This window comes from Candoia aspera, chromosome 18, assembly GCF_035149785.1.
Source record: "Candoia aspera isolate rCanAsp1 chromosome 18, rCanAsp1.hap2, whole genome shotgun sequence".
NCBI classification, from domain to species: Eukaryota; Metazoa; Chordata; class Lepidosauria; order Squamata; family Boidae; genus Candoia; species Candoia aspera.
In genome coordinates, this window is record NC_086170.1 from 2,781,675 (window position 1) to 2,792,458 (window position 10,784).

Here is a 10,784-nt window from a genome sequence, read left to right on the forward strand (position 1 = left end):
GCGCCTTTTCCCTTTCTTCTCCTCCTCCTTCCCTCGGCTTGACCTTCTGCGGCTCCTCCTCTTCCCCCAAGCCCAGGCCCTCCCCCTTGGCACGGAGGGGCCCACCCGCTCCCGCCGCACGCGAGCCGGCCGAGCCCCGGGCTCTTCCTCGGGCGCCGGCCTCGCGGAATCGGCCGCCCCGGCCCCCGCCGCGTCCCCACGGCTCCCTTCTCCACGCGTTCGCCTCCGTCGCGGAGGCTCGGTCTCCGCAGCCGCCGCCGCGGCTACTTATACGGAGGGAGGTCGTTGGAGGGGGACAGGAAGGTGGGCGGCGGGGGCGGAGAGGGGCCGACTCGTGAAAGGGCAGCGTCGTGCCAGGCGAGGGGAAGCGAGGCAACCCCGCGCGCGGTTTACAGGGCCAGGGCCCGCACGGGCGCGGAGGACGCGTCGTGATTTTCCGGGACAGGGACCGATCACGCTTTACGGGGCTCGCCTAGCTCGGGCGTCGTGGGGGTTTGCCTGGCCTTGTCTGTGTCGGTTGATGGCGGCTCCTTCGCGATTTGGAATAAGGGAGCATCCTCAGTGCGTTTGTGTGAATATATAACAATTCCAGGGTCAGCGGTCTCTCTTGACCCCCCTTAAGTCCACAGCTGCAGTTGTACAGGTAGAAGAGAGCATGGTTTGGGAAGCCATCTTCCCCAGCCTGGCAGTGCCCCTTTCCAGCAGACTCTCTTCCTCCCCTCTTCAATTTGGCATTCTTTAATTCCTCCCTGCCAATACAGCCTCGGGTCTTGGTGGTCACTGGGTGGTCTCCCATCCAGGCCCTCCCTAAACTTTGCTTAGCTTGGAAGCCCAAGCTGAGGTGGGCATCTCCCAAAATTTAAGTTTGCATTACTCTCAATTGTGTAATGTGAGGGTGGGGGTGGTACCTGTTCCTAAATTTCTTCATTTGGGCTAGAATTGCCAGCAGTCCCCAGCTGCCTGTTGAAGGGAAATTGCATTTTATACTGATGGATTATTGGCAGTATTTATGATTTTATCAAATTTTAAATTGTTTTATTGTGAGCCGGCCAGGGTCACCCATGCGGGGGAGATGGGCGGTGATAAAAATCTGATAAATAGATTAAAAAAAAAATCTGGACAGCGAGATTCCATTTTGATATAATGCACAATACTGAATAAAAAAACACAATTAGAGAAGAGGAGGGCACAGACTCACTCATTTTATGCTGTTGGCTTCTACATCAGAGCGCCTACTGGTCGTATTTTGTGAAAATGAATTCTGTGTGTGTGTGCGCATGCTGTGCAAAGAAATTCCACGCTGACTTTCACCGGGAATTTCCCGTGAAAGAAAATCACTTAATTAAAAAAAGAAAAACCACCACCACCACCTTGGACTGACGAATCCCAGCTCTTTTCCAAGCACCCGCCATAGCATTTTGCAGGAACTGCAGGATACATCTCCCGTCAGAGAATTGCAACTTTTCACAATTAAAAGAAAAGAAAAAAGAAAAAGAAAAATGTGCACATAAAACAAAAGGAGGGCAGGCTGGGGGCATCCACAGAAATTAAATAGTGTAATTTAATTTAGTCATTCTTTTAATTTCTGAACCTTCTCTCTTTAAGTTAAAAAAAAAAAAAACTATTAACATACGTACCTTTAAAAACAACTCTGGGAGGAAAATTGCACAGAAAGGGGGGGGAGGGGAGGAAAAAGTGCCACCTCCCCGAAAGGAAATCCACATCCAGCAAGTGGTCCGTCACTTTCAAAGTTTTTTTTCCCCTAGTCCGTTGTGAAGTGTCCCACAATCGGCGGTGGTTTTGTCCTCTGGCGTATACAGTCTGGTTCTGGACGGCTACTTAATTTGATCTTCTAGCAGATACACAATCAGCTCATAGGTGGATAGAACGATGGCCGTGTTGGGAATCTGCCTCATGAGCTGCGCAAAAAGTCCACGATAAAAAGCGAAGTATCCCTCTTCTTGGAAAACCAGCCGGGCCGTCTGCATGAAGGTCCGGTATTTTGTGCCTTCCTCACGTAGCCTCGTCCGGATGACTTCTGCGGACAGGGAGGGGCAAAACGTCAGCACACGGCCCTGTACCTAAATTCAGCCCAGGTTTATTGGCGTAGAGCCTATAAAAGGGGTCTACAAGTAGTCCTCGACTTATGACCGTCCATTTAACGGCGGTCCAAAGTTACGACGGGCCTGGAATGGGCGCTTTGTGGCCTGTAAAGTGCTCCCAAGCATTGCAAAACACCACACCCCCGCACACGGTCATACTATCGCATTTCAGGCACTTGGCAACCAGCTCGCGTTTACGACCAGTTGTGGCGTCCCGGTTGCGTTTTGCAATGGTTTAACCATTTTCCAGCAAAAAACGCCCACTGGGGAAGCTAGATTCGCTTAACAACTGTGATCTGCTTAACGACCATGGTGATTCGCTTAATGGACGCCGTAAAAATGGTCATAAACTCGGGTCCAATATTGTGGTGACTTGACTTACGACTGCAATGACTTACGATGAGAATTCTGGTCCCCATTGCGGTTGTAAGTCGAGGACTACCTGTAATTCATCAGGGAGATACCAGCTAGTAAGGTCCCCCACCACTGCTACATCTAACTTAGAAGGAAGAGGGGAAACACTTCAAAATCCAGAAAGGAACTTTTTTTTTAAATCGTACGGCATAGCAGTTGGGTGTTCACGTTGCTTTTTTTCTTGCTGGGAAATCCTACAGGGCTCATCAATGGCCAATTAAGCATCTTATTAAGTTACTGTGAAGCATTGCTATCCACAGTATTCTCTCTTTCTATTGCACTTGATTAATTTTCAGACAAGGCAGGCTGAATTCTGCCACACTAACGTGTTAACACGCATACATCCTGCTGGTTTAATTTTCTTGCCCTTTCTGCCGGAAAGTGTGCAATCGCATTGTTTTCTCTCGTAGAGGAACGCCACTGGGGGGAAGTTCTGGAGCAAGCCACGCTCGTAACAATGAGGGCTAGAAACTTGATTTTCCACATACACAAGCAGACAGAACCATCCAATCCCAAAGCACTTTCTTCAAGGCATTGCTGTTCTCAGTTAAATAATGAGTTTAATGGGTTTTGCTAGCCCAGGGCGGGTTTAGCTACGTCTGGGTGAAAGAGGAAGAGGCGCACATACCGTGGGGGTAAGCAATACAAGACGCGCATCCCTTGGAAATGGCGGCAGCGGCCATTATTCCAAAGAAATTTGTGGAATTCATCTCCGGGCTTCCGGTGAAAGGAGACCAGCTTGGATCCTTCAAGTGTTGCTTCAGTCTTTCGTAAATAGCGAAGCAGATGATGGTCTCGGAGATCCCAGCGTAGGAGGCGGTGAGGCCCCGGTAAAACCCCCGGACGCCTTCGGAGCGATAAACATATCTGGCGCATTGCAACGTGTTCATCTGCTTTGAGCCATGGACTCTGGCGGGCAGAGAAAGATCAGCAAATGGGTATATCCCATTTGTCCCTAAAGCTTAAGAGTCTAGGGCGGTGGTGTGTTTCTCAAACTGGGCAACTTTAAGATGTGTGGACTTCAACTCCCAGAATTCCCCAGCCAGCATTTGAATTCTGGGAGTCGAAGTCCACACATCTTAAAGTTGCCCAGTTTGTGAAACACTGGTCTAAGGCAGAAAACAACAATAACAATGCTAACTAACATCCTTCCGGGAAACTGAGATGGGAATAAAATATGTGGGAATGCTTCTCTGTATATTTATGGCATTTAATGTCGACATTGGGTTTAATAGAACGTGTAAAATTTAACAGATATTCAGTCTGTGGCTTCAAAGCTGCGTGGAGGCCGCTGGGCAGCGGGGCTTGCAAATTACTGCAATAAATAAAATATTTGCTACAGATGCAGCTGCTTCTCCCTCGGTCTGCCCCCTTTGGACACTGCCTCTTCCCATGATTTGCAGGTCTCAAAGCAACAAAAACCATTTTTAGTAAACGAAAAGCATCCCATTCAAAGCTGCTGCGGCCATTACAAAAGATCAAAATCTTCCTGCTAGCTTTCTAAGGGCGAGGACTTTTGGCCTGGGGCAAAATCCTAACCATCCATCACAGCTGAGGGGCAAAATGGTATTTCCTGAAAGGGGAAGATGGCTTCTAAAATAAAACCCCTTCCGAGATGCAGATTACAAAGGAGAAAAAGAAAATCACGGGAAAATGCTTTCGTTCGGGATGCTCAACTCCCAATTGCTCCCCACCCCTTACCTTCTTTCTAGCTGCATTCTGGTTTTCACCATCCAGATGGGGTTCATCAGGGAATTAGTCACAAAAGCTGGAGGAGAGAAAGGAAAACCACCAAAAATGACAGGGGAGAGGGAGAGAAACATTTTTTAAAAATGGGACAGAGGAAAAGAAACGTCAGTCTGTTCACAAAGTTGTAACCTCTGTCTCCTCTGATAGTGATCGTGAATGGTCCCCCCCCTCCCATTCTTTCTCAACCTGGAGGGCCTGCAGGCTGGCGGGATTACAACTCCCATCATCCCCTGCCCTAGCCTGGGCTTGATGGGACTTGTGGTCCCGAGCTGCTCTGCAGGGCACTGGAACTGAACAGCTTGTGTGAGAGATTCCTGCCCCCAATGAAAGAAATGAAAGTTTATTACAAACAACAACAACAATAATGATAATAATAATAACCTTTTACTCTGCGGATGTTTGTATGTGGCTAAAACTTCTGAAAGGCCCATTTGCACCACACGGCAAAAATTCCCAGGTTGGAGGAGACCTGGTGTGCCAATGCGCAGAACGCCACATCCGTTTTTTCTCACCTCTACGTTCTCATTTATTTTTAAGTGGTTGATGTGCACGGCTCCTTTGCAAGCTGGGGATCCCTGGATGGTGGGCTAGCGGGGGCCTCGAAGAAGCCCCAGCAAAGGGGTCACCGGCAAAGCCGACCTCAGTTTTTAATTTATTTATTGCACGGAGATTTCTCAGCCATCAAAAACAACACTGTGCTGCTAAGATGCCCACATGGGGGCATTCGCCAAGCTGGGCTCAACTAGTTTGCCCCGCTATTCATCTAAGCACACAGCCCATGAAGGAGAGAAATCATTCCTTTAAAACAGTGTTTTTCAGACTTGGCAACCTTAAGATGTTGGACTTCACCTCCCAGAATTCCCCAGCCAGGAGGCTCAGTGGCTGCAGAGTGGGAATCTGATTGCAGGAAACAGAATGGAAAATACCAAATTTGCACAGGCCCAGTGAATGCAGGTACCCCACCGAATGCTCCAGGCTGACCTCGAAATCTTAATTTTTACCCCCAAAGTGGCATGGTGACTGTCGCTCAGTCCAACTGGATGGGAGGGGGCAAAGCAAGAATTGGCGCCTGGGACAGGATTACGAACCAGCAGAAGCCGCTGAGCAGATGTGGACGATGCTGCTGTTGGGCGCAAAGATGTGGCTGAACTGCTCCTTTGCTCCGGAATAACACGCAAAATAAACAGCCCTGGAAAGAGAAGGAAGTAGTTTTATAAACTTAAGGGGATAAAATCAGCACCTTTGCTGAGCTAGATATTGGCTTTCAAGCCGGCAAATTGGTTTTTTCCCAGTCCCCAACCCCTCTAGGACACGGGACATATATTTCACCATGTATTTTGCATTCCTAAGAGACTGCCTTAAAGCCTGCGAGATGTATTAGCACAAAGGCCAATCCTCACATTCTTAACATTTACCCAGAGTCTCACGATGACCAGAATTCCCCTTGTGCCCCCCAACACAGCTTTTTGCAATCCTGCACCAACAAATTAAACCCCTTGGACATTTTAAAAAATGCACCCCTTTCCCGTGAAATTCTACCTGGACGGTGCCACTCCAACCAGATTGGGCCCCAGCCCGCGGAAAAGGGATTTTGGTCCCTCCTTTTCCAAAATGGACCTGGGAAAAAAAATGGGGGGGGGGGGAGGAAGCAGAAACTTAAGAGATCTGTTCAAAGCAGCTGGCAATTAAAAAGGATTGGATTAAGAGACCCGTGATAGAAAGCTACAAGGTAGTAATTTTATCCAGGCTGTTTCTAAGAAAATCAAGTTCTCTGCGCTTTGCATTGATTTTTCAGCTGTTTGTGGGCTGGGCGGGCATTGGCCAACTCCCCACCTCCCCATTTAAGCAAAGACTCCACGCTGAAGCGTGTCACCCCAAAACTGGCCCCAAGCATTTGGGGTCCGCTTTAGCATCTGTATTTCCAAGATGCCTGACCTTTCACTGCTTAAACAGGGAACGATTGTGTTTGGGGCCAAGGTGGGAAAGACAAACCAGGCATTGTCTGGACAAGCTCACTCCTCCTTTGGAGGAGGCTCTGTGATTCTATTTTCCATGGGAAATTTAGAACAGCGAGTTTTTAAAGGGGGACGGGGCAGGAGGCTGCCAAGGACAACTTGGCCTCCTTCGTTTTAAGCTGGCAACTCCGGCGTCAAAAACTTGCTTTTGCTGAGATTCATCCAAAGCCACAACACCACCACCCCCAGCTGTACAACACTACACTGCCCCTCTGTGCTTACATAACACATGCAGATTCAGCAGAGAAGCTGCCAAGGTGTGTGTGTGTTATTTTTAAAATGCCAAGCAAGCTGTTTTGCCTGGCACGGCACCCTTCCCTTGCACTGGGCACTGAGTACGGAACAAGAACGCTCCACTGGCTGCTTCCATCAAAGTTACGAGAAGCATCCAAGCCGGTGTTCCGTAAAGTGTGGTCCCCCAAGGCCCTCTCCAGGGTCCACAAAATCAAAATTATTTGCCAGATATTGAAGGTATTTGCAAAAAAATTAAAATGTCACCCTTCTTGTCATTATTTTTTATTTGTTAAAAACTACCCATTGGGTTTTCTCATGAGAAGTATTTTATGGATGTTAATATCTCAAGGGTTTCATATTATTACTTTTACACAATTCTGTAAATAAATATTCCGCGAAGGCGTCGGTTTTCATTTTGAATGTGGTAAATATCAATAAATATTAACCTACGCAAACAAAAGCTGTTTGGGGGTCCTCTGTAATTTTTAAAAGTGGGAAGGGTCCTGCGAGCAAAACGTTTAGGAAATACAGACATCCCTGCAAATCTTTCTAGATAGAGGTCAAGGTACAAAAGCTTTCCAGAAACGCAAAGACCAAATTTTTCAAGACACTCACTTGAGCACCTGGATGAGACTGGGGGGCAGAGATGCTGGACGGACCATGCCATCACCGCTGAGTGTCCCCAGATGCACCTGAGGGTAATAGATGGCCCGGAAGGCCAATCTTGAGGACTGAAGCCTTGTCTTGATTACTTCCAAAGGGCAGGTGAAGATGGCCCCCACGGTTCCTCCGCATCTGGAAAATTCAAAGCACCCCCCCCAAAAATAAATAAAATCTAACAGTAGAAAAAAGGAACAAAAAACTAACTTAACTCTCTATCGATTAAAAAATGTTCTGTGTTTCAATTGAGCGTCTTAAACTAGGAGACAGGTTCACGTTTTGTTCTACTGCTGAAACAAAGGACGTTAGTTCTGCTGTTCAAAGCAAAGGGCACATTCTAGATAAACGACTTCCCACAAAACGCAGGGAGTGGATCACAACATTCTACTAAAAAGCAACAATGCGCGTCCCGCAAGTCTGAATCCAGCGCATGACACGCTTCCTGATCATTCTGCATCTATGTCAACCAGAAACATTTTGCTCTGGAGGGCCCTTATTGACTGTGCTGGGGAACTGGAAAATCCCACGTGCTCCACTGCTTAGATACCGTTGAAAAAGAGAAGCGGCTGGCTGACACCAAAGAGATTTAATTTTCATCTTGCCATCAACCTTCTAAAATAGAAAATAACTGTAATTCAAAGAAACACTTACAACATTTTCAGGCCACCATTCCAGCAAAAATTCAAAGTCCATACAAAATAGAAATATATCCTCTCTGCATAACAAAAGCTACTTGCCTCCAGTTATCCCCAAGTGGGAGGCAGAAATTCAGAATTGTACCAGGGTCGGTGACAGGAAAAAGAGAGGTCGTGCCAGTGAGCCAAGCTACATCTCAGAACCGCTCAAAGAACTTTAAGCCAGCATATTATTCAGGGCCTGGGATCTCAAAATACAAGTAGAGTTTCAAGGATCTGGCAAAGGAAAGGAAACCGTTGGCTGATGTCGTATTTCCCTTTGCTTCAGAGAATAATGAATCCCAATGGAATATGTTGCTGAGGAGCCGACACGCTAAAAAGCTTGAAAAGACAATTTTCTTAATTTCTGTGGCTGCCTTCTCTCACACCAGGGGCCATTCAAGGCGTATGGCTTTACAAGCAGGGGATGATGGGTCCAGTAGTGATGTTGGTTTGTACACCCTTTGGGGAATTTTTTTTTAGTTTTTGGTTTGTTTGAGCTCATCCTGGTTTGTTTTCTCCAACAACCCTAAGCTAAACTCCAGTTAATGTGGCTTTGCTGCAACTAAAGTCAGTCTTTTGGAATGAGTTTTATTCCAAGTTGATCTTGCTGTCTTAAAAGATCTAACTTGACAGTTAAAGGCTTTCCCCCAGCACACACACAGAACATGGTGCAATCTTCCTTTCCCAGCACATTACACTTTCAAAACACAATCGCTCGAGCCAATTATGATGGATCAGAGGGAAGAGGTGACCTTAATGTCTCTATACAGCAAGGAAATCAGCGTGGGGTAAGACAGCGGGAACACAAGCCTTTTTAGGACATTGTGTTTCGAAGGAGGGAAGAAATGCAACGATCAAGAGTTGGCTTGGGGGGACAACTGCTAATCGAGCAGAAAAAACAGCAACAATCTTGAAATGCCAAGGAACTGCGTGACACAATTTGTGGTCCTTGCTCTCCCAAGTGCCTATTTACAAAGGCCGAAGTGCGATTTGTGCCTGTGTAAACACAGCAAGGGACTTTCAAAAGAACACAAGCTAGACCCACAAAGCTCCTGGCTTCACCCAGGCAGGACGTTAGGAGGGACAGCCCACTCTGAAAATCAGGCTATTTATTTTTGACCATTGACGCAGGGAAGACAGGAAAAAGATGGTTTCCTTCCCCCAGCCTCGCAATGTCAGGACCCCACAGGCAGATTTAGAAACCAGGGGGAAAGTTTATGAAACTGGCTTCTGCTTCGGAGAAAAACCTTGGTCATGCCCCGTATTCTCTTTTTCCCAGGAGCATTACGGTGATTGGCAGGGCAGAAGGGTAATAAACATCAGGGATTAAGTCAGGACACCGCACTGGTGCTCACATTTAGATAACAATTGATAGCGACACATCCCTCAAATACATCTAATCTTTTAAGAAGTCTTTTTCTATTAAGGGACATCTGTGGATTTCATAACCGGGGCATGATAATAATTATCTCCCATTTCAGGAAGTGTATGCGAATCTCTACTCCCCTCATCCGGCCCACATGGGCTGAATTTTATTTGTACCAGATACGCTGAAAGTTAATAGCTTGAGGCCCCTTGACTAAAAATCAGGTTTTGCAGAGGGAGCTGAGTGCCTGCCCCAAATGCATCCACAAACCCCACATACGGGCAGAAAATCTCACACATCTAATTATAGCTTGTCTGCTGAATCAGTCACTTCACACAACACACGCATGGCTGGGTTGTTTCATCATGTTGTCACCCTTTGCGCAAGGTCCTTAGCATCATTTAAACTTTTTTGTTGTTGTTGTTGTTTCGAGGCAGGGGAAGAGGTTCACGGAGGATGTTAGGCAAAGCCCACTCGGTTTCGGATGCGGCCTGTTGTGCAAAGCGGGGAGCCTTTTTCGGGGGAAAGAAAGTTGCCGGGGCGATCTACAGGATCCGAAGACATGTCGATCTCATGGGTCTGATGCAACGTCGATCTGCTGAATCTGATGCAACGTTGGTCTCCCGGACCTGACATGCTCGCTTGGTGGAGAATGGGGCTGGGCGCTGGGACCAGCCCTGGGATGCTGGTCGGCGACCGACAGCCAAGGGTAGACTGCTGCTGTCCATGGGAGGTCAGTGGATAAAGTGGTGGGGGGCGTGGGGGGGACAGATGAGGAAGGACGGCCAAAAAGGAGCAGGGAAGGAAAATGAGAAAACGGGGGGGGGGGGGAGGTAGGATTAACCTGAAGAGGAGAATTGGGAATTGGGGGGGGGGGATTCTGAACGTAAGGGGGAAAGGAGGAGGGAATGAAGGGAAATAGAAAGGAAGAAGGGGGAAAATGGGGGCGAGAAGGGATGAATGGGGAAGGGGGAAAGGGCTGAATGGGGGTGGGAGGGGGAGGAAAGCATGAATGGAGCAGAGGAGGGGGCCGCGCAGGACTCACCCCCCGGCGACCAGGTGGAGCAGCGTGCTCCTCTCCGGCGCGACCCCGGCCATGCCCGCCTCCCAGCCGGCCTCCGTCCCTCCCGGCACCGCGCTGCGAACTGCCTGCTCCCGGATCGACTGCTCGCCACTGCGCCTGCGCCACCATCACGCGATGCCGGCGCCGGGCTCCACGTGCCGAGCGGGCCAACCACGAGGCCGGCGGAGCGCCGGGGGGGAGCGCGATGACGCGCGGCGCCGCGGGGCGCGATTGGCTGGCCGCGGAAGGCGGGTGAGGAGAGGACGCGGCCCGGGCGGCGAGGGGGAGCGTCACAGAGGCGGGGGCGGGGCTCCGGGGAGGGGCGGGGCTACTCCCGGGTGGGTATTTTTCTTATGAATGGGGCTCCGTGGAAGGCGGGGGTGTGGCCTTGGCCGGTGCGTTGGGGCGTTCCAGTATTAGAATGAATATCCACGCTAGGGGAAAAAAAATGGAAGTCACGGCTCGCCACTTGGTCCCCTCTCCCAGTTGTGTGGGACTACAAGT

At 48.9% G+C, this 10,784-nt stretch overlaps 1 protein-coding gene across 2 annotated transcripts; it reads right to left on the reverse strand.

The window, feature by feature from the left end:
- Positions 1-1,580: 1,580 nt before the first annotated feature.
- SLC25A33 (solute carrier family 25 member 33) lies at positions 1,581-10,382 on the reverse strand. 2 transcript variants are annotated; one of them, XM_063317449.1, is made up of 7 exons: positions 10,263-10,382; positions 7,130-7,309; positions 5,805-5,882; positions 5,354-5,454; positions 4,218-4,284; positions 3,145-3,425; positions 1,582-2,038 (listed from the first exon to the last, which is right to left on the reverse strand). In XM_063317449.1, exons 1-7 carry the CDS (start codon positions 10,313-10,315, stop codon positions 1,836-1,838), a joined length of 963 nt encoding a protein of 320 aa, XP_063173519.1. In that variant the 5' UTR covers positions 10,316-10,382; the 3' UTR covers positions 1,582-1,835. The 2 variants fall into 2 exon arrangements, with proteins under 2 accessions (XP_063173520.1, XP_063173519.1); XM_063317450.1 differs by lacking the exon at positions 5,805-5,882 and having other exon boundaries at positions 1,581-2,038.
- Between the last annotated feature and the right edge of the window lie 402 nt (positions 10,383-10,784).